Genomic DNA, 27,576 nt, shown 5'->3' with positions numbered 1-27,576 from the left:
TAAGTGTATCCTCATGGTTGATATAGTGTGCACATGGTTGTTTGGGGGTATAGGTATGACTGATCACGGAAGTAAAATTTGCATTGCTGATAGTCAACGCTTGTCTTTGTCTTCATTTCTTCTTGTGTCTTTGTTTTGTTATGCTGTACAGATACATTTCAAGGTGGCGTTAAGGCCATGTGCTGCCTTGTGGCTTGAACTGCAGGGTTGTGGCATCTAATGCCATGTGCTGCTTTGTGGCTCAAACCTTAGGGTTGTGGCGTTTAAGTCCGTGTGCTACTTTTCGGCTCAAACCACAGTGTCGTGGGGTGTTTCTGGTTTAACCGTCCTTCTTTCATGGTAAGCCAGGCTTTTGTGGTATTTGAGGAGTGTTCTTCTAATACAGGCAAATTTATTTTTACCTTCAGTGAGCCTTTAAGAAATTCAGGATAGTCAAGATTGATCCATAGCTCTTCACTGCGGCATTTGGCATGGACCGTTCATCGTTTAAGATATGAAACCCCACCAGTTGAGCATTCGCTAAAATAAACATACAAAAGGTATGGATGAAGCATGCAGTGTTACAAATGAATGATGCAACTCTAAGACTTCTCTTCCAGTTTTGGAGTTGCATCATCAAAGAAATGACAGTGAGTGGTCAGTTGAATGATGTGATTGAGTATGCAGGGCTGGCTGGAGCGCCACATGGAACAATCGCACGGTGGTGATGACGTGGGCACCGTTGAGGGCACCAATGGCTCGCGAGACAGGGGACCCCCAACACTGCAGTGCTGTGCCTGTGCCCGTACCTTCTCTTCGGCATCTGCGCTGCAGGCGCATGAGCGGTCACACTTTGAAGGGCAGCCAGGCAGTGTAGGGGAGCACGCCTGTGCCCTGTGTGACCGGTCCTTCACCAGCTACCGGGGCCTGCGCATGCATCAGCGCAAGCACACGCGCCGCCAGCAGACTGGCCGGGGAGGCGCGACCACTGAACCAGTGATCGAGGTGACGCAGCACTTTGTCCACTGTTCCGTGATGTTTACCTTGTTGCCACGGCACAGGTATAGAATGTCTGGCAGATGTTTTGAGGGCACAAAATTCAGCACACATACTGATGACCATACTGTCGAAACCGCGTATGACAACATTTAAGCTCCAAGAAAATCCCATTGTTATAAACGATATTTGCTGCAACTGGGTTGCATGAGAAAAGCAGAGGGGACAGACATTTAAACAGTACTGTTAGCAAAGGGGAACGCCAAGCACAGTTGGCAGCCCTGAAGAGACAACATGCGCTAGTTTCACACCTCACACCATGCCCGACTGAACCATCGGCTGTGGCATGGATATTTATATGTATAGTGGAGCGCCAGTTGCCCTACAGAACAATGTTCAACAGTAAAATATACAACACCAACATTTTAATTTGACAGAAACAAGTGCAGTCGAACCTACTTATGCATTAATGACTAACAATAATCCGATGTAACACTGAGCAGTTGCGGCGCTTTGAGCTTTTGTGTGTATTCTAGGGTAAAATAAACTGCTTATTAAAATGTTCCCATGCTGCATTACTGAATATAACCATTAAATATGGCTACTGGGCATCTGTACTGAAAGAAAAAGGAATGCAAAATTCAGGAAAAGAAAGAAGGCAGGCACCACAACTGCCTGCATGCTTCACACCCTTGCCACACCCACCTTTGTGCCACGTACCCCACACGGCACACATTCATAGCATTGCCCTACGCATAGCTGGCCTCGTGCACTGCTCTCCCTTCCACCCCTCCGATACCCAAGTCGAGACATCAGTGGGGTAGAAGAGGGGTGCACGAGGCCGGTGATGCATAGGGCGATGCGACAAAGGCACGTCATGCAGGCTGTGTGGCGCAAAGCCGGGTGTGGTGAAGGTGTGCAGTGGTTTGCATTTTGTTTAATGCATTAGCATTAGATGTGTCAAAGTGGAAAAATGTATGTGTGTGAAAGGCGGGACATGCGGTAGAGATAGCTGTAGGTCATGTGGTAAAGGTATACATTAGAACCTCATTGATATGATCCCATCCTCATGAACCTCATGATATGATCCCAGCGTTCACAATCAAGAACGTAAAAAATTACCCAGTACAGTTATGCAACTTTTTTACTGCTTCTATAATGGGGGCGTTTGGAATGTACTCCTTTTTTAAAATAGGCACTGTCGCTGTCAGCAAACCGACAAAGGCAGGGAACAGTGCCAAAGCCTCGAGCTTCCAAACTGCCATCTTCTTCTTGGATGAGCAGCGCACTCCGGTTCACCAAGTAGCGATAATATTCGTCTCTACAGTTCATACATTCCTGGAAAATATGTCTTTTGGTGCCGACATTACTGGGCACCACAGTAGCTCAATTAGTAAGAGCACAGCATGCATAATGCAAATACATGGGTTGGTATTCAACCTGCGGTCAGTTGTTTTTTCATTCATCCACGTTAATTTCCATTTATTTATAATTTCTTTATTTCAATTAAAGACTGCAGTTAATTTCCCTTGAGCTGGCCTTGGTGTCATTGTTTGTTGGCTTCTTATGACACACACGCACAGGTACGCACACCCACATAAAAAGCAACTGACAGTGGCCTGCTCTGGATCACGTGGTAGCAACGGTTGAGGTCACAGCAAGAAAACTGGGAATGGCAAAACTAACTTTAGTGGGCTAACCTGTGCCCAGAAAAACAGGCTACACTCAACGCTCAACAAAAACGGCGAACACAGTCGGCACTCGTCGAAAATCTGATCAGCGGGTCAAGTGCGTCGGCTTTTATACATCAGTCGTCGAATGTTCCAGACTAATCGCTGGGACCCGCGTGTCTTCCACAAAGTTCTGCATTATTCGTGTCGCGCATACATGCGCTGAGATTACACAAGGTTCGGGGACAGACATCGGATGGAACTATCGATAACATTCCAGAAACTTCCTATACGTGCAGGCGCATCCTGCGCTGCGTGATAACATTTGTTAAGCGGTGAAACGTGGTCACCCAAGAAAGATAAACATGTACATGTGTCAAGATATATATATATATATATACAGTGAAAGCTCATTAATTCGAACTTCAATAATTTGAATTTATGGAAAATTCGAACTGTACGATTTGGTCCGCCCAAGCTCCACAGAAGTCTATGTATAAAAAAGTCCGTTAATTCGAACGCGAGAAGGTTCCCTCACGGATAATTCGAACTACGCTCGCCTGGCACACGGCCAGAGAAACGCGCCTACTGCCTACACACAAGGCTGTATTGCCTCCTAAACGGAGAGAACGGCGAGAGAAGGCAAAATCAGAAAAAAATCTAACCGACGCGGGGTCAGCCAGAAGGCAGCGGCGGCTGCCGCTTCTCCGTTCTACGTAACCTCCGAGACTTCTTGCCCGTTGCGAATCTCGGAGGCTTTGCAAATCTTGTACAGCTGCTAATGTGCGGAGATGGCACGGCAAGCGCCAAAACACAGCGAATCAAGTACGTCGCAGCTGCGCTTGCAATCAAGAACCAACGAATCAGGGCCTTCGCCACCTTCACATGTTCGGCGTCTTCGTCTTGGCAGTCTTCATCAATTGTGTACCTCTGTTTTCAGCTTAGGAGGTATCGGCCGTCGTGATTCATTGTGATGGTGTTAAGCCTCGGCTAACATTCGTTTCTGTGGACATCGGTGGTGTGGCACAGTCGGACCCAGAGCTTCGACTTGAAGATGGCGTGTGCCCGCGGCACACGCCATCACTTTCTGAAACGCCAAATTTCTGACATTCCCTACTGCTTCCAAATCGCAGTGTACTGTTGCTCTCCTTCACTTTCGTTAGTTCGAACTTTCGTTAATTCGAACTGAAGCGGCTTCCCCATGCGGTTCGAATTAACGAGCTTTTACTGTATACACACACACACACACACACACACACGCATGCACGCACGCACACACACACACGCACACACAAAAAGCAACTAACAGTGGCCTGCTCTGGACCACCATCACTTGCACTTAGCTCCTCGAGGAGGAGGGCATGTGTCAAGTGTGTGCTCATGAACAACACTTTGCATGTGGTGAGCATGGTTTAAACCATGGATCTGAGACCTCAAAGATGTGCGACGTAATGCTAAGGCTTATCTCTCGCATTTACTGCTAAATCAGCACTGAATTTTATTTTTATTTTATGCCTTTAGGCATACTCATTCAGTAGCCAGATGTAATTGTAACATCCAATAACCCGGCAAATGAGCATTGTAGTAAGCGATTTCACCGTGAAATACATGCAAAAGTTAGTGTTGCATCGGCTGCTGATTGTTATATCCGAAATATAGTCGATGTCAGTTAATTCGAACCTGAGAGAAGTAACAAAATTTATCGAATTATCCGGCGGGTCCAATTAAACAAGGTGCAGAAAAAAATTGGCAAGGTTCTAAATGTGCCACACATTGGTGGCCGGTTTTCTAAAGTCAGCTTCGCCGCATGGTTATGAAAGTTATCTTCGCCGCAATACATATAGGTCATGCGGTAAAGCGTACAAATGCTGCAGAGGCGGTTTTTGGTTTCGTGTTCGATTGCACCGTGCAGACAATTTTCGGCTCAATTTTCTTGAAAAAAAAAAGGCAAGCGTTAGAATCAGGCGTTAGAATACCCTAATCAGACATTGCGAGCTACAGTTATTGCTTAAATGTCCTTCTAAAACAGGCAAAAAATAGGCATTTTCGACGGGAGATGATGTGTGTTGAACGCATTCGCTGTCTCCTAAGCTCCACTGAGACAGACACTGCCACTAACGGGGTCACTTCCTGTTACCATAGGGGTCAGGTGCATGCGTACTAGCTGGTGAAGTTCAAGTTATCAGGCAAAGGTCAATTTTAGGATCGAAACAATATTTTTGGCTTATAGAAATGCATAGGCCCTGGCCGGGACCCTTGATCAGGGTCAAATTAACCAAATAATCGAATTAACCAGAGACAAATTAATGGAAGGCTACTGCATTGTTAAAACAAGTATTGTTATAAGCGAGCTCAACTGTTGCATTCATTTCTCAGTTGTTTCACTGTGAGTGTGTTCCAATAGGGGACTGGATGTGAGTCGATGTCGGCGCAAGTATTGTCACGGTAGTGCATTTTCTTGAAGCCACATAGCAACTTTTGCTTGCTGTTTGTATATATGTGAACATTATTCAAATTAGTGTTAAATTGTTTGTGTGACAGGATGCTGTTTACAATGCAGGAGCTATAGTAACCACCGAAGATGTCATCGCTCAGCACTAAAGCCAAAAAGAATGCAGGACAGTAACATGCTTTACTTGCTTTATCAAACTCTGACCTTGTGTTTTTAACTTGGTTTGAGGTGATCTGAAAGAAAGCAGCAGCAGCAAACCATCACAAGGCACTGCTGTGAATGAACTTGTACTATCAATTCATAAATGAGTGGTATGTTATCTTTATTTTTCTGCTTTCTTTGATCACCAACGAAGCAAGAAACATAAATGCTTGTCACAATTTAAAATGCTAACTTTTCTAGGTAGTGTTGTTTCCATCAATAGGCGGCGACCCTGTGGGTCATAACCTTCACTTATTGAGTCCCGTATTTCCACAGACTGCTTTTGCAGTGTTGCGCAATGCAACGTGTTTACACTGTGCCACATCTTGTGTGACTTTTATGGCAGACCGTGACAGCAGCACCCTTTGTTGCCAACGTGGCACCCGTGACTCCCATGGGCGGAGTGGCCGCCTTCTCGGATGTGGCAATGGTGCCTTTGCAGTCCGTTGGGGATGAGTGTGGCGACAGCAGCACTGAAGCAGCAACCATTACCACTGAAGTTGAAATGGCGACTGAGGAGAGCGGTAACAAGGGTAAGAGGAGTTATGCAGCTTTGTACAATTCACTCTGGAACAGAGTTTTGATGCATTTTGTTTTATTTGCTTTTGCTGTTCTTGTCACCATCATCACCCTAACAACTGTTAACTGTAGGAGGATTATCTTCTTCAGAGGCCTGTTATGATCTGTTTAGACTAGTAGTTTCACATGAGTGTGGTTGTACTCCCAGAGTGTGTTTTGTTTTGCACAGTTGTAATCATTCTGCTCACCAATGAGACAAATCCTCAGTGGGGGAAAAAAACAGTGAAGCTGTAGCAAAGAAGAGTGGCCTGTGCCTCAGTGGCGTTGCCCTCAGCTTAAACTCATGGTTGCTGTGCTTGGCCGAAAATCTGAAACCGTTACCCATCCGCGCTCATCCCAGCTGCACTCCTGCAAAAGCCGAGTCTTAATTACTCGGTTACAGAGAAATAGTGTTTGGCCATCATCTAGGCTCTTAGAAGATGTTTACCTCATTTGTATGCTTATCCTTTTGATGCCATCACTGATCATCACGCACTTTTTGGCTGTCCACCCTCAAAGATCTATCTGGCTGCCTTGCCTGCTGGGCACTCAAGCCACAGGAGTTCCACATTCGCTGCCTGTCCGGCCAATGCCATTCCACACTTTCCAGTATCGGCTGACCATGTTTGCCTCTCCATACTTGAGTGTACACTTTCGTCAGCTGCACTGCTCAACATGGCTTCAGAGCAGTGCAACGATACCTGCTCTTCTCAGTATCCATTCTCAACCTTCCACCTCTTCATCATGTTGCGTTCTCCGCTGCCTTTTTCATCATTAAGAGTACCTTTCTGACAGTTGCAAGTGGCCTCTTTCGTACCCAGCCACCTTCGTGTCAATATATGCACTGCTTTTCATGCCGACCCACAGCGCGCACATGTTGGCCTCTTCAAGACCTGTCACTCAACTGTGGCTGCGATTTTATATGTGTGGCATGCACAAAACTGCATATGCTCAAACACCCCACATCATCATCCCTCATGTGCTTAGTACCAATTCTGAAAATCACCTCCTGGACAAGTCGGAGCCCCTTCCTGGCCCTAGTCGACCCTTTGATTGTGTTGCCATTGACATACATGGACTGCTTTCATGCACTCCAGCTGGTAACTGCTGACTTATCGTCACCGTGTGTCACTTGACCCGCTATACAAAAGCAGCCACTCTACAGTCTGTCTTGCGCCAGGATGTATTCACCTTACGGCATTTTGTCGTTTCCACCATGGTGGCCTTGGCAAACTCCTGAGTGATAAAGGCCATGCCTTCCTTTTCGATGCTTTGAAGGCCTTACTCGATGAAAGCTGAAATAGCCACTGTACCAGTACACCATACCATCTACAAGCTAACGGCATGACAAAGTGCTTCAGTGATATGCTGTCAATGTGCGTCACGTCACCATTCGAGTTGGTTCTTCATTTTTATCACTCATGCCTACAATACAAGCTACAACTGGACTTTCCCTTTACATTTTGTATAGAGTAGAACCTTCTGATTGATTGCTGGTTTTTCTTATTTGTGCGTGTGTATGTGTCTGTGTGGAATAGTCATTTTACAATGTGTATTGTACTTTTAAATCCTTCCTTGAGTGTTGTTTCGTAGCATATAATGTCGATGTCATCTTAGGTATGGTGGGCCCACCTGAACTTCGCGTTGATATGTGATCAGGCCAACCTAAATTTGGGGGCGATATAGGGGTGGGACAACCTAAATTTGGGGGTGATATGTCGGTGGGCCAACCTGAATTTGGGGGTGATGTGAAAGTGGACGAACCTGAATTATGGGGCGGTATGGGGTGGGCCAACCTGAATTTGGGGGATGATATGGGGTGGGAAAACCTGAATTTGGGGGGTGATATGTATTTATTTATTTGTGTTACCCTCAAGGCCTGAGGGCATTACAGAGGGGAGTGGTAAGATGGGAAGCATAACAATGTAATACAAAGAATAAACAATGTAGCATATTAATAATTCCAAATTATACAATGTTATGTAATGGCTTGTACAAGTACAACAAATAACGTAAACAAAATAGCATCTTGATAATTTCTTCTAATACAATGTTAACAAGTGTCATGCTTAATCATTTGCAAGTATGGCAAGTAAGCTAAATAACATGTTAATAATTCCCAATTATACAATGTTAGCTAATGCCTTACAAAAGAGTTTTTTATCAACAATGGAGACAATTTCACCAGGAAGGTGGTTCCACTGCTGTGATGATCTGGGAAAAAAAGGTGAAGTGTAAGTGTTAGGGCTCCCTGTTTGAATATTCTGACCTTATGGCTATGATCAATGTGGCTTGACAGGTAATGAGGCGAAGAAATGAAGTTACTGTGAAGGGAGGAATGGTAATAAAATTTGTGAAACAAGGTCAAGCATGCTATTGTTCTATGAGGTGGAAGTGATAGAAGAGATAGGTTGTCTTTCATTGATGTCATTCTAGCAGTATGGTTAAAATTAGAAAATATGAATTGGACTGAATTATTTTGAAGAAGCTCGATGAAGTAAAGTTTTCATGGTACAGCGCCCACACAGCCGCAGCGTATTCTAATTTAGGACGCACTGCTCAAGTAGTAATTTTGAGATGATGATGACTTGGAAAACTGGTGATGTAAGCAACCAAGCATGCTGTAGCTTTACTTATTATGCACTCAGTGTAAAGGTTTCAGGTTAGATTTGCAGTTATATGAACTCTCAAGTATATGTACAAGTTATGGGTTCTAGAGCAATTTTATTCAGATAGGAAGTAGAAAGGGTATTGGTGTTTCTGTGCACCTGGAAAACTTTGCACCTAATAATATTAATTTCCATTAACCAAGTGTTATGCCAATCAGTCACATAGTGCAAATCAGACTGAAGAGCATTAGTGTCGTCTTTAGTAGTTATTTTATGATACATCATGCAATCATCCGCAAACAAGTGAATGTGAGACCTCAACAAAGAAGGTAGGTCATTAATATAAATCAGGAAAAGTAGGGGCCATAGTACTGATCCCTGAAGCACACCAGAGCAAACCTCAGTCAATGATGAGTAATAATTATTCCCAGTAACAAACTGATAATGATAACGGTTAGTAAGAAATCACTCAATCCATTCCGGCAGGTTACTGCCAAGGTTTAAAAGTTTCAGTTTGAATAATAGCAGCTTTTGGCAAATCTTGTCAAATGCTTTGCTAAAGTCTCAAAATACACAGTCAGCACAGCAAGCACAATCTAAGATACAGTGTAATTCAAAAGTAAAAGATATTATTTGGGTTTCACGTGAGAATGTTTTGCAAAAACCATGTTGAGCTGAGGTGAAAAATGAGTTTGAGTCAAGAAAGTTAACTAGATTTATAAATATCACATGTAAAAGAAGTTTGTAACAGGTGCTGGTAAGCAAAATCATGAGTTATATCAGGGGTGAGCTTTTGTTACCAGACTTGTGCAATGGAACCACCTTTCCTATTTTTCATTGAGCAGGCAGAGTACAAGTGTTATTGATTGTTGGAAAATATTAGGAAGTATTGCAGAAGTGAATGCATTAGTACTTTTCAAAATATTGATATTAGGTAATAACATCTCAACCGGCAGCAGAGTTCAAAGGCAAATCATCAATTAGCTTAGCAACACCAAAGGAATGAAGAGCTATGGGTTGCATAATGAGATAGTTGTAGTGCTGTGTGTGTGTGGTGGATGCATTTTCAATGAAACAGAAAAATTATTTGCAAGCGATTCATTAATAAGGATTGCACAAGCATCACTTTGAATGACTACACCTGACCAGTCTATCAAGGCAATAGAGCTTATCACAAGAGGGGTTAATGATGCGCCAAAACTTTCAGACATCTGTTTTAAGCATTTTAGGTAATGTATGGGATAAGTAATTGTCTTTAGTGCTTTTGGGGCAATGAAGTACATTTGATTAGCAGTGTTATAGGATTTTTGATGTGTTTTACTTGCAGATAATTTAGCTAAGCGATGCAGAAGTTTTTTTTTTCTATTACATAGGCATATTATAGAAGAGCTGTGCCAAGGTATTTGCACATTAAAAATGATGCGATTAAGAATGTACTTTTCAGTTAATAGGCATGCCTGGTCTACAAATGTATCCCAGTTTGACTGAACCAAACGGTTATCAAAATCAACAAGAAAAGCTGGAATAAATGACAATAGTTTATTATTAATGGCTTCGAAGTTAGCTTTCTTGTAGCAGCATATAATTTTCTTAACATTTGTACTTTTTGGAGAGCAGACATATATACCATAAGTTAGTAAGGAATGGTCACTAATACCAGGTAAATATGCAAAGAAGAAGCTAGATCTGAATGATTAGTTAAGATTAAATCAAGCTTGTTTGCAGTGTTGGTTGATGATCTGGTAGGCTGAGTTACAAATTGGGAAGATGAAAACAGGGTACACAACTCACAGAAATCTCCAGCCTGAGCAGAAAAAGGCTTCATGCTGAGTGGATGTGTATTCAATATTAGATTAGGAAAATTAATATTGCCTAGTAAGACTAACGGTGAGGTGAGAAAAAAATGAAAAAATTAGGATAGTAGCATCCTGTAACTCTTCAGTGACGGTGGCAGATGACGAGGGTGAGCGGTAGCAGATGCCGAGTATTATCCTTGTGTGACCGAGAGTTAGGCAAGCGCATGTGGTTTCAAGTTCAGTTTTAATATTTATATGAAATGATGGAATATCTTTAGAAATTACGAGAGGGATGCCTCCTCCTCGATGTGCAGATTGTTCACAGCGGTAGATAGCAAAATTGCCTGTGCCACAGAAGGTGTTATAATCGCACACATGTGCGAGAAGCCAAGTTTCTATCAAGGCAATAATTTTTGCAATGTACGTGTCAATTGCCGAAGAATGAAATTTATTCACAACACTTGTGATATTCATAAAAATAATAGGCAAGTAAGGTAAAGGTATTTGTGATGCTAGGCCACTGCCTTTTACGTGCCCCTATTGTGTTGTACATAATGGAACGATCTGATTCTGTAATGGGCAAGATGCATTCTGCTCACGGACGCAGTTGGTAGATGCGTCTTAAATATGGCACTTATTGTTCATAAACAATTTATTGTAGCGAAGTTGAAAGTTGGGGTGTCTTAATTAGCTTACCGAGCATACTGAGAGGTCTTGTTTGAAGTGATTGTGCAGTGCGAGCACCATGTACCATGTTTTGGAATGTTTCAACTATGGGGCAACACTTGTTATGTTCACAAGAGCCAAGGTGATGTGCGTGACATCTGGAAATGCATCACAGAATGATTTAATCATTGATAGTAGCTTAGTCACTAGGCTTGTGCGAATATTCGATATTTTCGAATAGTTGAACGAATAATGCACTATTCGATATTCGCTTTGATTCGAATTTTGTTATTCGGAAATTTCGAAGTATTCGGATCGAACGAATAGCCACACACGGCAGGGAGAAGGCTTTTTTGGAAGTTTCGGTTTTGGATGCAGTAATACTTTTCCCAATCCAATCCATTCCAAACCAAGCCAAGAAAACAGAACTATGCTCAGAACAAAGGCGTACAAAAACGCATCTCGTCGGCATGGTGGTGTGGTCGATTTCATTTAGTGGGCGACTCTGTCTTTGCCACAGTGGCATTTGATCAATCCCAGCTGCCTTGGACCACTCCAGAGAGCACCATGGGGGACTTGCATGACGCAAGCAATCCGATGTGGAACTTTCTTGTAAAGATTCCACCGGGAACCGAAGCTCGACGTCTTAAATGCAAGGCAGTCCTGAAGACCCCGACAAGTAGGACAACAACCCTAGCAACGCTTTTAAGGGAACACCCGGACTTGCACAAGGACTACCAAGACAAGCAGGACGCACGTGAAAGGCCATCCATAGCCGACAGTTTCAAGCCGAAAATGAAAGCGTCGGCCCCAAAAGCCCAACAGGTGACAAAAATGATAGCTCGTATTGTAACTCGTGTATGCACCCCTATAACATTGTCGAAGAACCGGGTTTCCTCGACATGATGAAGGTCGCTATGCCGGATTATGCTGTGCCATCTCGGACAACGTTCTTGAGCCATTATTCCAGACCTCTACCCATCAAACAAAGAGAAGGTGAAAAAGGAGCTCGGGGACATTTTTGCAAGCGGAGTGGAGTCGCTTTCAATCACAACTGATGGTTGGGCATCGCGGGCAAATGACAGCTATGTTTGTGTAACTTGTCACGTCATGGACAGTGACTTCGTGCAACATGTGCATGCATTGGCTTGCACGAAGATGGCAGACTCTCACACTGCAGAAAACCTGGAGCTATTTATCTATTTATTTATTTATTTACTTACTTACATACCTACAGCGCCCAATGTTGGGCATAAAAGTAGGGGGAAGGAATATACAAATGCTGGAAATACAGATGATTGATGTTACAAAAAGATACATCTAATACACAATACAACAAAATATTGATATTGAAAACACAGTACTTAACACAACATTACACCTAAGGTTATTATGAAATACAATATAAATACACTTTAGTACATAGTACAACGCAATGAAATTATTAATAAATAAAGTAATGAAAAAAAACAGCGAGTAAGGCAAAAAGCCGCGGACAGGAAAGGTTAATCTCCCATTCTGTCCGAAGCAAAACACATTTTAGAACTAAAGATATAAGTGTCTCGACAATAATGTTTCGAACACAGATGACGTTGCTGTGACAATTTCGAGCAGCAGTTTATTCCAATCATGTACAGTTTTTTGGAAAGAAGGAATGCTTATATAGATTGATACAGCATTTGTATTCTTGTACCTTTAGCGGATGATCTGTTCTAGGTGATATGTAGCTTGGGTTCTTTATGTATGTGTCCCCGCTAAAACCAGTCTTGCCTATGTTGTGGGGATGCGCGACCCTCGCACCTCCCCTGATGTTTTTCCCGCATAGCGCGTCTCCTGTAGTGCGGCTTCGCCGCACATGCGGCGGTCGGAATGGTACAGGCGCAGTCCGAGAGATGGCGCGAGTGTTGCGCGGCTAACGCCGCGAGGTTACTTGGGCGCCGAAAGGAAGGCGCTTGCCCTCTTGGGTTCGAGGCAGGGAGCGAGACGGGCCGTGCCGCACGTGCAGCGGCCCTCTTTCCCGGCGGGTCGGGCGCGGCGGGGGACGACTCCCGCGTGCGTGCCGACCGATGCTTCGGCGAGACCCTCTCGCCTGGCCGCCCTCGAACGCGCCACGATTCGTGTGACTATACACGCGAACGACCAGGCGTTGGGATCCAGCATGGGGCGAACACATTCGCTCGCTTCCAGTCGCGGTAAGTCGGACTTCTAGATTTGTCGCGCGCCCATCGGCATGTTTTGTGGATAGCAACTCGGCTAGCAGGCATTGATGTATGAAAGGTGCAATAAATGCCCTTGTGATTGTTTGCACTACTGTGTTGTCGTTCCTTTGTCCCAAGAGTACGGTGTGAGATATCCCACATCAGACCCCACAATGTAAATATCGAAGAAAAGTTTAAGACGCAAATATTTGCGTCGGTTGTCGAGAAGTGGCCATCCCAAGTTAACACGTATTTGTGATGAGCTCTGAGTGAAATCATAGTTGGCGATAACGAACCGGGCGGCGCGTTTTTGTATTCGTTCCAGTTGGTTAATGGCTGTGTTTGTCTCTAGGTCCCAGGCAGAGCTGCCGTACTCTAACATCGGAAGAACGTTCATTAAATAAAGCGTTTCCTTTACCTTATGGGGAGCTCTCCAGAAATTACGTTTTAGAAAATTTAACATACGACTAGCCTTAGATGCCACGCTCTCTATATGGTCATTCCAAGAAAGATTATTTTTAAAGACAACGCCTAAGTACTTGCAACTACTTACCTCGATCAATGGTTCAGTGTTTAGAAAGTAATTTTTAACAAGCCGTACCCTCTTATTAGGGAAGCGAATGACATTGCACTTGGCAGAGTTTAATTTCATACTCCAGCTGTCGCACCGCATGGACACTGTTAGAAGGTCATTTTGTAAGATACTTGAATTGGCAGGGGACGTAATGGCGCGATATATGCAACAATCATCAGCATACAGGCGTATGTGACTGGAAAGATGCATTCCTATGTCATTTATGAATATCATAAATAACAGCAGGCCCAAGACGAACCCCTGTGAAACGCCCGATAAGACTTCAGTCTCTGATGAGGTCAGTCCTTCAAGGACAACACGCTGCTTTCTACCAGTAAGATACGCCTCAAGCCATTTCATCAGTGATGCTGGAATTTTGACGGCAGACAGCCTTGTGAGTAGAAGGTTATGTGCAACAGAGTCAAAAGCTTTCTGAAAATCCAGAAATACACCATCAACCTGGTGTCCGTTATTTATTGATGATGCGATATCATGGGTGAATTCGATTAGCTGAGTGTCACATGAGAATCCCCGGCGAAACCCATGTTGTGTGGGGCAAAAGAATCCGTTGCTCTGTAAGTGACTCATTAAGTTGGTACAAATTATATGCTCTAGTAGCTTACATGAGATGCTAATTAGTGAAATAGGTCTGTAATTTTTTGTCTTTGTCTTGTCGCCGCCTTTAAATACAGGTACTACGTTACCACTTTTCCAATCTTTAGGCAGGGACCCCTCTTCTATGGATGCCTGAAAAAGAATTACTAGAAATGGGGCGACGGATGCAGCACAGTTCTTTAAGACATAGTTTGGAATGTGACCGGGACGAGATGCGGAGCTAACTTTAACGTTCTTGAGCAGTGAAGCAACTCCCTGTTCTGTTATTTCTATGTTTTCCATTTGTTCAATATCGGTAGGAATTGGTAAGTCTTTCACAATGGCAGCAGTGCTGGAAAATATTGATTGGAATATTGAGTCGCAGGTGTCATCGAGGAGTGGGAACATCCAGCCCACGATATGTGCCGGTCTTCATCGTTACAGATAATGGAAGGAACTTTACTTCTGCAGTAGCGCGGTTGACCTGGAGTGGTGTGTCAGTGATGCCAAACGAGAAGTGGCTGGGTTTTTGCAGCTCTGTGCTAAGGCCAGAGCGATTGTGGCTAGATACAAACGGAGTGCCAAGGCCCAAGGACGGCTTCAAGAAATTCAGAGAAACATGCAGCTGGACCCTCTCAAGGTTATGCAAGACGTCCTGACGCGATGGAACAGTGAGCATGCCATGATGGCCAGGCTCGTGAAGCTCCATACGGTCATCAATGTAGAACTTTGAGAATCTGACGCAGTTCCAAACTTGAACGCAAGTGAGTGGAAGCTTATGAATGCAGCAGTGCAAGTCTTGAAGCCACTTGACCAAGCCACAACTGAACTGTCTGGGGACAGATATCCCATGCTGTCACAAGTCATTCCCCTGTTGCAGTGTACCGAGGTGGTTCTAGCTGAACGTGTTTCCGAAGGTGATGAGGCAGTATTGCTTGCCTCAAGCCATTTGCGTAGTATCAAGACGAGGTTCCCTGATGTCATGATGTCACGCCTTCCTGCATTGGCAGTGTTGGTCGATCCTAGATACAAAAATGTCTGTTATGCCGAACGACCCACAATGCAATGGGCGTTCACTCTACTCACAATGGCAGCAAAAGAGACTGTGCCAGTTGATCAACATGGTACAGCAGCAAGTGAGAACAGCACCTGCTCTGCAGACTCATCAGGATACTCAGTGTGGAGTACTTTTACACACTTCAGTTCGCGTGCATGTCATCAGTCAAGCCGTACAATCTTGTATGAGGTTGCTGGGCACTTGAAGGCCAGAAATTATATACTTCGTTTACTTTAAGGATGCCATGTTTCTGAAATTGCAGTGACCTAGGTAAATCTGAAGGTCTGCCATGAAACCCTTCAATAGCACACAAAGTGCGTTTCTGAATTGAAATTAGTTTAAGGTAATTGCTGGACGTCGTAGTTCCCCAAACAAGGATACAGTTATGATAACCTTGAGTGCAGAAGTGCATAATACATGGATATTTTTAACCAGGGGTGCAACAAATGAAATATCTTATAGAAACAACCAACTGTTTTACTTAGATCAGACATTAATTTGGTGGTGTGAAAATTCCAAGAAAGATTCTCATTGAACCAAACAACAAGAAATTTTTGGTTTGAAACTCAGTTTGTGTCAGGGATACCGCAAACATGACATGATCTGTCTTCAAAGTTCGCAAGGCCTGAGTCAGCTTCCAAACGACAGGTTGTATTGTCAATCTTGACATCCACATCTGAAATTTCTTTAGTTATGTGGTCGGCATTTATAAAATTTTACATCTAAGTGATTTTGGAAACCAACAATTTTTTTTTTTAAACGCTTTCCTGGCCATTCTTTATTGCCTTTGTATCAGCAGCTTCCCAGTGAACCATTTATGTCCCATAGATATCCCTAGAACATCATATTTTAAACATTGCACACATCCTATAGATATCCATATTTCTGCAAACAACATTACAATTATGTACTATGAATAATCTAAGTCCCATCCCGACCACGTTGCTATAACATTGAAAAAATGACGCAGCTGGACATACGTGACCACTAATAGATGTTCCTTTTAAGGATGCAGGAGGTCAGTAAAACATCTAATGGATCATTCCGGTTCACGCTATAATGAGTTGCATACCTGCAAGTGCCATAGCAGATGCACTATTGAATACAAATGAAATGTGAACAGCAGAGCGTGTGCCCGAAGCATAACACAAAACACAGTGTGCAGCGTTGGCTAGCCATCATTGTACACATGCACGCGCATGGGGTTTTGACATGGAATGCAGGGCTGCTTGTCCTAGTGGGATTACGTCGCCTGTATTTTGTTTGAAGTTCATATTCTCACCTTGTCATTGCAGTGCCATTCCTATCTGCAATTGCTTTTCTAGCACTGTTGTTGCTCCTCCAGTGCAATGCATTTTTGGTGCTATTCAAATCACGGTTATACACTGGCAGCCTTGATGGTGGTAACAAAAGCAATGCATGTTTGGAAACTGGGTGCATGCCAGCTATATCATGCTGCAAATGCGGCGATGGTGCTAGGCACCATAACAGTCCACTGCCAGGTGGGAATGGCGCTGCCGCAGATACATGAGAACACAACTTTCGGACAAAATGTGGGTGATGTTCATTGTGGCAGTGCTGCACTCTGCACAGGAACCACATGCTCGTGCATGTGCACAATGGCTGGCCGTCGACAGGCAGCATGCCTTTAGTTATGCACGAGCCTCCACTGCTCGCACTTCCCCTGTCCTCGATGGCACATCTGCTGAGGCACACCAGGGCCACGGTTGCCACCATTGTTGGCGAGTAGCTGGTGACCTTGTTTGAAATGTTTTGTTAATGTGCAAACGTGTAAATGTCAAAGTATAAATGGCAACACTCATGATTAGAGGTTGGACTGCGCAACATTTTGACGAGACACACAGAAGAGAAACACACACCACAGAGTGCTCTGTGGTGTACGTGTGTTTCTCTTCTGTGTGTCTCGTCAAAATGTTGCGCAGTTCAACCTCTAATATGTTATACCAACATGCCCACTCTTCAACCTTGGCAAATTTCAACACTCATGAGGTATGTTTCTTATTAGGGTGAAATCCTTAGATGGCTCATGGGTAGATCTACCCATGAGCCATCAGATTCATCGATCCATCAGATCCATCAGATTCATCATCGGACATCAGATTTTTCGAAAAATCTGATGTCCGGTGTTATGGCACCAAAATTAAATGGCACCAAAATTTGGAGTTGAACCCTCGACCTCTGGTGTTAAATAGGGCGAAGCGAATTAAGGCACAGCTCATTAAGATAGAGTTAATTAGGGCACTTTAACCCACAACCTTTGTTGGGAGTCGAACCCACTTGGACATATGGGCAAACCAGCCATATCTCCAAGTAGGATTCCGATTGACGTCGCGAAGGTCGAGAGTGGAACCCGCGACCTTTGGCGGGAGTCCAACCCTCGATCTTTGGTTAGAGTCGAACACACGACCTTTGGTGTTCATCAAGGCAAAGTTAAGGCACTGGAATCCGTGATCCAACATGGAGATATGGGCAAACCGCCATATCTCCAAGTTGGATTCCAATTGACATGGTGAAGGTCGCAACACTACCTTTGGCATTAATTGAGGCTACGGTAATTATGGTAGTTAATTAAGTCGCTGGAACCCTCAATATTTGGTGCTAATCAGTGTGAAGTTAATTAATGTATAGTTATTAAGACGCTCTAACCCACGACCTTCGGTGTTAATTAGGGCAAAGTTAATAAAGGTACTGCAAATTAAGGTAGAGTTGATTACATGCACCATTACTTTCTCGTCTTCAATGTTTTTTTGTGCAGCAACAAACTGGAACAGCCTTTCTAACGAAACCACACTCGTAACCTGTCCTTCCACATTTTGAACACTGTAACAAATTACCTTGCACTGTAATAAAAACATGGCTTTCAATTTTTCATGTATATACCCATCCCTTATGTTATACCCCTTCAGTGGGTTCTTTAAGGATGTAAAATGAATGAAACAAAAACATGAAATGAAACGAATTACAGCATCGAACCCTGAATGTCTCGTAAGCACACAGGCTTTCACCTTCATTCTCTTTAGCGTATGCTAAAGTTCAGGGTGTCTACCAACCGGGAAAACCGGGAATTCTCAGGGATTTTGAGTAATCTGGAAAAGGTCAGGGAAAACTCAGGGAATTTGGGCCTCTATCAGGAAAAATTAACGGAAATTTTTTTGAAAGGGTCGAAAGTCGCCGTAATGCTGGCTCGAGCAACAGAGGAATCGTAATGAATCGTCTTTGACGCTCTGTCGTCGGCTGGAGGAGTTGCCAGTGTACAGTCAACGACCAACTTTCCGGATTCCCGATAATTTGGACAGCTTCACGGCACCGCCACGTAACCCAAAGAGTCAACGCATCAGAACGTGTGAAATTTCGGATGCAAGAACTCTTCGCCGTCCTATTTTCCGGACGTTTTGCCGTGACCGCAGGTCCAAAACTGCACTAATCAAAGGCACCACCGCTGCCGTTGTGATTACTTCGCCACCTCGAACCAGCACTCTCGCATGCAGATCCGCTGGCAGCCATTAGGGACTTTTAGCGTGTCCGGTATTCGGGCAAGCGCGGGTGGTTTTCCGGTTTAGCGGGGGCGTCAAGGTGAGCGGCCCGATCGGAGGCGCCAGCTAGTGGCGCAAAGCTCAGCCACACAAACACAGAGCTAATTACTGTATTCTGCTTAGCTGCTGGGGTAAATTTTCGACAGTGGCATAATCGTGTTCACAATTACGCCGCTGCCAAAAATTTGCACGAGTGGCGAAGCAGGATATGGTGAGTTACTGCAGTTTTAGCTATGCGTTTGTCTGGTTGAGCTCTACAACACCAGGCGGCTTCACCGCTCACGTTTAAGCCCCGACCATCCGGTAATCCACCCAAACCGTTCCCGTTTACCGGAATAGCGTACAAGCTAAAAGTCTCTATTGCCACCACTGCGGCAACGCTAGGCTTAGCTGCTTCGACGTTCGCTATGAAGCTTCCTGTCGTTGGGTGCAGTGTTTTTTATTGAAAGAATTAGCTGTTTTCAGCAATGGCACTGATTCCGCCTTTGCGGTCCTCACGATTGGCTTAGAAGCTTGGAAAGCACGGTGTGATGAATAATGCCGGTTTCGGGTAAGTCAGCTTCGCCTCCGTACAGGAATGTTACTTGGTGAAGCATACGCAAAAGTATTCCAGTGTAGCATAACAAGCGTGGGAAGGGGCTATTGCCGCGGAACGCAGTATGTATCTCTTAATTATACACACGTGCATCCGGTATTTCCTGTCGCAGTACGAGCTCCGATATGCCTAATATGTGTACCGACAAACCTTCAGAGCGTTTTCGAACGTGCCTGTGGCGGTTTGAGCCCCTAAGGGCAGTAAATGACATGCATTTATCTTTTTCCAAGTGGCCGATTTTCCGGATGTTTTCGCAGCCCCTAGGGAGTTTGAAAAGTCGGTCGTGGACTGTGCAACTGACCAAGATACTTCAAATGGTCCTTGGGGCGAACGAATGGCGGAAGGAGGACAAGAACAGAAATTAGCTACGCATTGAGGAATAAACGGGAAAGGAAGCTTGCTGCCGCCGTTTTGAAGTAGCTTGAACTCAAAAAACTAAGTTTTGGTTGATGTCGAGATGCAGGTGCCCCTCACCCAAACCAAAATAAACTCTTTAAAGCAGTGAAACACAACTCAGGCGTCAGGCACAGGCTGAGAGTATGTCAGGGCAGTTGAGGTTGACTTACGAGCTGTTGAGAGAGAATCTCAATTGTGACAGAGTTTGGGCCTCATACCACTGAGCTTGCTATCAGTTGATAGAAATAGCTCATATTCGAAAATATTTGCTTCTATGTGCATCTCCTTTTTATTTGTATTTGAAAATGTCCGACTTCATTTGCAATTTTTTCCGAAGACACTTTATTTGCTGTGCATTTTACTAACCCCTGCATTCTATTCTCTTTTTGAATAACGTAAACACTACTCCTTAGTATTCAAATTGGATTAAGTCGCTTTTTTATTTTTTTCATGTGCTTACTAGAGAGTGACAGCATCAGGCGATATGGTTTCAGCCCGTCTTGACATAAAACATAGTTCTGCATCACTCAGGGAAATTTGCAAAGGCATTGTGGGAAAACCTGGAAAACTCGGGGAATTTGGAAATGTCAACTTGGTAGACACCCTGGCTAAAGTTACTGTCAACTTTTATATAAAGTCCTAGCACCCATCAAAATGTGAAAACTGGGCTCACAAAATAGTAGATATATATTTTGATCATTATGAATTATTAGAAAACCTGCAATGGCTACAGGAAAAAAGTGAGTTCAGTAAGCACTAGGTAAAGCACACAAGTGAGACTCGCAATGTCATATCAACGTTACTTTTTTATTTATACAGTTGATAAAGCTTTATTGCAAAAAATTATTGGCACCAAGCCAGGCACATGTATGAAAACATTCATTGCAAGTTTTAGCTGTACACAAGCAGGTTAAACATGGATCTGAAAAAACAAAAAGAACACATGAAGTACTTCAGTAGAAAATTGTTGAAACTCAACTTCACTAAAACAAAAGCAATGAGAAAAGGGTGTTAACACTCTGAAAAGGACTAGCAGTCACACTGCCATAGTTATTTTAAAAACATCAAAACTGATTTGGGGGTGGGCCAGCTTGAAATTTGGGGTGAACCAACCTAAATTTGGGGGTTAGCCAACTTATTTTGGGATTAGCATTATGAAACATCGTTCCAGCGCACAATTGAACACGGACGAGAAGAGAAAGACAACACGAACGCCGGCGTGTTGTTTGTGCGGCGTGTTCAATTGTGCTCTGGAACGATGTTTCATAATGCTAATCACAACCAACTAGCCCAGCTGTCCATACTTATATTGGGAGTGGGCCGACCTAAATTTGGGAGTGAGGGTGAGCCATCCTAAATTTTGGGTTGGACCAACCTGAATTTGGGGGTGATAAGGGAGTGGGCCTATTTGAAATTTTGAGGTGGACCTACAGGGAAAGAAAAGCACAAACTGGGCGAAACTTGGGGAAAGAAAAGTACGAGCCAAGCCAAAGAATGCTGTGCCCTAGGAGACAATTATCTAAATTTCTCTATTTCTTTCCCCCAAAAAAACTGAAGCTAAATAGGGGTCAGCATTTATTATGCGAGGTAAATATTAGAGGAACATTATGGCTACAACAAAAATTTAAAATAATGCATTAATGATATGAAAAATGCATACCTTTGCCGTAAAAATTCACATATTGACACATGTACTTGTTTATTTTTATCAGGTCACAACGTTTGACCATCTAACAAATGTTATTGCTCAACGCAGGACATGCCTGCAGGTATCAGAAGTTTCTTGAGTGTTTTCTATGGTTCTGTCTGCTGCCTCTTGTCACCGAACTTTGTGTAATCTTATTGCATGTATGTGTGACACGAATTGTCTAGAACTTTCTGGAAGACATGCGGACACAAGCAATTACTCTGGAACCTTCGATGACTCATGTATAAATGTCGACACGCTTGACCCAAAAGTAGCGTGGCTGAAGTTGCTAAATTCTTCGTTGAAAACATCCTATTGCGACATGGTGCCCCAGAGGTCCTCATCACCGACTGAGGAAAGGCCTTCACTGCAGGGCCCACCCAAACCATATTGCAATACAGCCAGACAAGTCACAGGAGGACAGCTGCCTACCACCCAGACGTCTTAAGGAGCGGCTGAACAAGACCCTCGCTGACATGCTTACTATGTACACTGACGTCGAACACAAGACGTGGGATGCCATCCTGTGGTACGTAACCTTCACTTAAAACACGGCGGTGCAAGAAATAACGCAGATCATGCCGCTCAAGCTGGTTTACGGCAGGAACCCGGTGACGACTTTTGACACCATGCTGCCGCACCTCTCCGACGAGGAGAATCTTGACGTCACCGCCTATCTCTAGCGCGCCGAAGAAACCTGACAGCTCGCCCACCTGCGGATCAAGCACCTGGAGAGGACCGACAGCCAACACTACAATCTTCGACGACACTACGTCGAGTACTAGCCTGGTGACTGTGTTTGGGTCTAGACTCTGATACACCATGAGGACTTCGTGAGAAACCGTTACGCCACTATTTTGGACCCTACAGGATCATCCGACGCATTGCCGCACTGGACTGTGAGAGCATGCCAGACCGCATTTCACATTCACAGTGGCGCCACGCACGACCTGAAGTCGTCCACATGGCATGTCTTAAGCCTTTGTACATCCGCCGATGAACATACGGACTTAATTTTTTTGTTACTTTGTTTCTTTTTTCTTTATTATGCTCGGTCGTGTTTTTGCTCTCGTGATTGAAGCATCGGAACAATGCTTTCTAAAAGGGGGGTGTTGACACATGTACTTGTTTGTCTTTATTGGGTGACTGCATTTCACCGCCTAACGCATGTTATCGCTCTATTATCGCTATACATCTATCGGTAGTTTCTCGAATGTTATTGATGGCTCTATCCACTGTCTTTTGTTACCGAATTTTGTGTAATCTGATTGCATGTCTGGAAGACACACGGGTGCCAGCGACCACTCTGGAATCTTCTATGACTCATGTATGAAAGCCAACGCACTTGACCCGCTAATTAGATTTCGGTTGATCACCAACCGTGTTCGCTGCTATTGCTGTGCTTTGAGTGTAACTTGCTTTTGTGGGCACAAGTTCACCCAATAAAAGTTAGTTTTGTCATTCACAGATTTGCTGCTGTATTATTCACCGTCACTTCTATGTGACAGTACACTGTTTACAAATTGTAGCAGTGTTGTTTTGCACTTCACTCTGCATCAGAACCACCAGACCTGTTGTCCAGGTTGCTGGCCGCGTCATCCACATCATGGTTCCACAGCAGCTCATCCTCACAGCCGCTTATGGCCGTCTGCCGTTATTGCAAGCAACACAATAAAGCGCTGCTTTTGGGCACCCGTTGTTTTGACGAGCACACTGTATGTACCTCTTTCCTCGACTGCCCTGCTCATCAGCATGTCAAAGTTTATTGGTGCTTGCTCAGCGCTTCCGTTTTGTGAGCAGAAAAACTCCCGCAGCAAAAGTGTAATTCGACTTAGGGCCCATCACACAAAGCCCAGAGACAGACAGACAAAAGCAAGCAAGATGCGCGAATCTTGCACTAAGCAAGTGTCAGCTGCCCCCCTTCTTCACTTGGGCTCTCCCGTGCAGTACGCCTGGCCGTGCATCGTGCGTGTGCTGTCCTGTTAGGTCAAAGTAAAGTTGGTGTTGCTGATAGGAGTGGCATATTCTTTGCTCTCTCTAATCTGCGAGGTGCCTTTGCTCTGGCTACAAGCATGTGGTAAGAACAGGCTTATCTTTCCATCGGGTACCAAGCAGCTGTGATGACGCATAGCCTCTTCTTGCCGCCAGTGCTCTCTCATCATGGCTTTGCTGTCAACTTCTCTGTCATCAAACCCACCGTCCCTGTCACGGTTGTGCAGCCTACATAAGTTTGCGTTAAAATTACGTTTATGTGATCTCAGGATTTCTCGTGTTGCATTGAAATTAAGCATGCTCGCTCTAAAAACGTGAGAGTAAGATTGCAGTATTTCCCAAGAACTACAGCACGATTGTTAGATCGTGGGACTGCACAGAAGCAAAGTTGGGGATGTGATTATTATGCGGCAGAAAACAAAAACAAAATTTTTCAAGAGCAAACTTGGGGATGCATTTATTATGCAAGTGCGCTCCTTATGTGAGTATATACGGTAATTTTCTACGCAATATTCTTCATTTAATTGTACCCACTCTTGCTTGGACCACCCATAAGTGGCCCGCAGAATTTTCTAAATAAGTAAATAGATACCTTTGACACAATTCTTTTTTATGTGCCCAAAGCATCTGCCAGTATGCCACTGTCCAAAGCTTCTCTACATGCCGAGGAATGCCACCAGCCTGCCCGCTCTTTTTCCACAGAGGACCAGTGGCAGCAGCAATCTCGCCTTCCTGACAACTTTTCTCCATGCACTTTTGCCCCTGGCTCTTTGGTTTGGCTCAGGGTACCTGCTACCACACCTGGCCTCTCCGCTAAACTTGTCGCTAAGTACTATTACGAGGAAGAATATTTACAGGGGATATATATACAGGGGAGAATACGTTGCTCGACAATGCAGGGCAGAGTGATACCACTGATCGATGCCAGTGTCGCATCACCTTCCTCTTCTCCCCACATCTTTTCATAGCGGCACTAACTACTGTGTAGCATGAACTCTTGGTGGAAGAAGCACTGTGTTCATGCATTTTAGTGTGTTGAATCAGTGTTCGAATTATAAGGCTTCACCATTGTACAAAGTCAGTCACTGGTGGGTCAGAGGAAGACTTCGTAGTCAGTGGTGACACTTCATAGGTTAGTTCGATCACTTGGCGCAGGACCCAAGTAAGGCCGGGCCCTGTGGCGCATAGCGGTTTTTGCAGCGGCACAAACTGCTATGTCACGACACCATAGCCCCTACCCTGTTCTGAAGCAAATGTCATCATTATTCTGGGGTAAACGGCTTTGTGGAGCCACTCATGCTGTAGATAGACCTCCACCATTGTGACTGATAATTTTTGAACATTTGATGCATCAAGCTGTGCTATGATCCACTTGTGCCTTCACCTTAAGCTGCCAGCATGGTGTGTTTATGTGTGGAGGGTGATTTTAGGGAAGAGTTGCCTGTGTCTAAACAGTATCACCATCAGCCTAAGCTCATGGTAGCTGCACTTGGCCGAACATCTGTGACTACTACCCATTCGCCCACATTCCATTGCAATGAACCTCATTTCAAAACAATCAAGCCTGTTGGACCGTGCAATCAGCAATAGAACGAAAAAGATTGCTAACAAGACAAGAAGGTGGTAGTAGTATAGATCAGTGAGTGTAACTAGCTGTGATTAAGAGGAATAGGTTGAGTTGGGCAGGTCATGTAATGTAATCCATAGAGCAAATAACCAATGGCCTACTGGAGCAACAGAATTGGTGCTGGAGGAAGGAAAATGCAGCCGAGGGCAGCAGAGAACAGGGTGTTTTGACGAGGTTAGGAAACTTATGGATATAAGATGGTGTCAGCTGACACACGTTAGCGATAACTGGAGATCACAGGGAGAAGCCTTTGTCCTGCAGTGGACATCAAGTGGGTTGCTGCTGCTTTATGAAAGAGCGAGAAAATGGAAGAGATGGCCAGAGAGCACAAAGTGAACGCTTTCTGTGAACTGAGGGGTTTCATTAAAGGGGTCCTGTTCTCACAAGTGTAATGAATTTATCTTAGCCGATGTTGTTCATCGTTGCATACTTGTAGATTTATAGAGGTTGGCTGGCCGCATCCGGAAAGAGAACAGGATCACTTTAATAAAACTTTTCAGTTGGCAGTTTTCACAGCAGCCGCTCCATGCCGCTTTCCAACATGATTCTAGGGGGAGGGACTTGTGCGCCGAAAGGTGTCTGCAGTCACTTGCAACTGTCCCATAGCAATATGAAGTGCTCATTTTGCGTTCTCTTGCTGAGTTGGCCATTTTGCTGAAGTTTGTATTATCTTGCTCTTTCATAGTCACGAACCTACACCATCTCCTCCAGTTGACACTAAGTTGTGGAAGCGAAATGTTGCAGAGTGCTGCCTCGTGTTTTATACAGACTCCTGTGTGTAAAGTGGCAATGTGTCCTGTTTTTCTCCTCTCTTCTGCTGTCAACGTGCTCTTGTGTTTCCAATGCAGAGGCGGCAGCAATGGAGCATGCATGCCCGCTGTGTGGCAAGCTGTTTGGGCGTGCCCTCAAGCGGGACCACCACGTGGTGCGCAAGCACACCAAGGCATACCCACTGCACTGCACCATGTGCCGCCGCGGGTTCATGTTCCGCAAGAACCTTGACCGCCACTTTCAGGATGCACACAGCAGTGAGTAGCAGGGATGGGAGGCCGCCCACCTTGGCGGCAGTGTCGGAGCCATAAGAGATGCACACAACTAGTGTCTCATGCTTTCTTTATCCACGTGCTTACCACCACGAGAAACATTTGTCACAATTGGTAAATATGTACAGTGAATATGACAGCTCGAATAGCATCTTGACTCATTGTCAAGAGTGACAAATGCATTCTTGGGGTCTTAAATTGTGCTAACTTATCAATGATGCATTTTCTGTGCCCTGACTTTTTCACACATATGTCGGTGCACATTTTTTTTTTTCTTTCCATACCTTTCTGTGCTTTGCTTTTTGCACATGACATATGTTTACTCTTTTGTTTACAATATGTTTCACTGGATGCACATGTTAACTTTCCATTTTTATTGGCTACTTTTTGTACCTCGCATGGTGTACCTGTTGTACCTTTTGCCTTTTCTTCTGAGCTTGACGCATCCCCTGTATAGTAAAGCGCTACCACTGTACTGCATTTGTATGTCCACTCCTGTATGAGCCTTGCAAGACTCACTCCCAGAGAGGCTCCTTCCATGTCAGCACTGTGGGAAAAACTTTGATAAGCTCATCAACTAGCAGTAATATTCGGTGCCACAAGCACAGGTTCAAACATACATGCATGATTAAATTTTGGGCCAATAAGAAGATTTGTGTTAGTGGTGATGTGAGCGCAGTGTTCAGAGCTAACCACTGTTGGCTCGGCTTGCAAAGGGTACCTGCCGACACCACACTACTGTGTCCAATGAGCAGCTAGAAATGGCCTTGGGTGCAAAATGAGACATGGACAAAGATGGGTGCACACTGGCAACTAATTTCCGATGTTTCGCTTCATATACCCTCAGGCATGCATACAAGAACATAGACAAAAGACTTTGCATGAGAATGATGCCAAGCTTAATCACAACCTTATAAACAAGAAAACTAAACTCATTCTCGTAAAGAGACAGTGACGGAACACTGATACACTGGTCTCCAAATTTTCTCATATAGGATACATAGCCTCTGCTAGTTCCCATATCACCGTATCTCTACTTTTTCGTAGTATGCATGTGCTTATGAGCAAAGGTTCACACGTGTGCACCTTGCAATAGTACGGCTGATGCGAGCCTGTCCAATTTCTCATTGATAATGTGTGCTCTCACTAGTGATCATTTATACAACGGCCAGTTTGGCAGATGTATGCCTTTCTGCAGCTTAAAGAAATTTTATAAACGAGCCCGGCTGAACACTTTAAAAAACACTTTGCGTGCTCCTTGAAACACTCGGTACTTTGTAATGATGACAGCTGAGCACAACTACAAGAAAGTTTCCAAAGAGCCAAAAACAG

At 44.3% G+C, this 27,576-nt stretch overlaps 1 protein-coding gene across 3 annotated transcripts in view; it reads left to right on the top strand.

Annotated features, from left to right (window-relative positions):
• Window positions 1-27,576, top strand: part of LOC135918430 (zinc finger protein 791-like) — a 153,887-nt gene that overhangs the window by 93,668 nt on the left and 32,643 nt on the right. For all 3 annotated transcript variants that reach the window (XM_065452071.2, XM_065452072.2, XM_065452073.2), the window contains 3 exons: window positions 667-984; window positions 5,645-5,831; window positions 26,050-26,229. In XM_065452071.2, the coding sequence (XP_065308143.2) occupies window positions 667-984; window positions 5,645-5,831; window positions 26,050-26,229 (685 nt within the window). The remainder of the gene's footprint in view (window positions 1-666; window positions 985-5,644; window positions 5,832-26,049; window positions 26,230-27,576) is intronic.

The sequence above is a fragment of the Dermacentor albipictus genome, chromosome 2 (genome assembly GCF_038994185.2).
Source record: "Dermacentor albipictus isolate Rhodes 1998 colony chromosome 2, USDA_Dalb.pri_finalv2, whole genome shotgun sequence".
In the NCBI taxonomy this organism is placed as follows: Eukaryota; Metazoa; Arthropoda; class Arachnida; order Ixodida; family Ixodidae; genus Dermacentor; species Dermacentor albipictus.
This window is presented reverse-complemented; position numbering and strand designations above follow the sequence as displayed.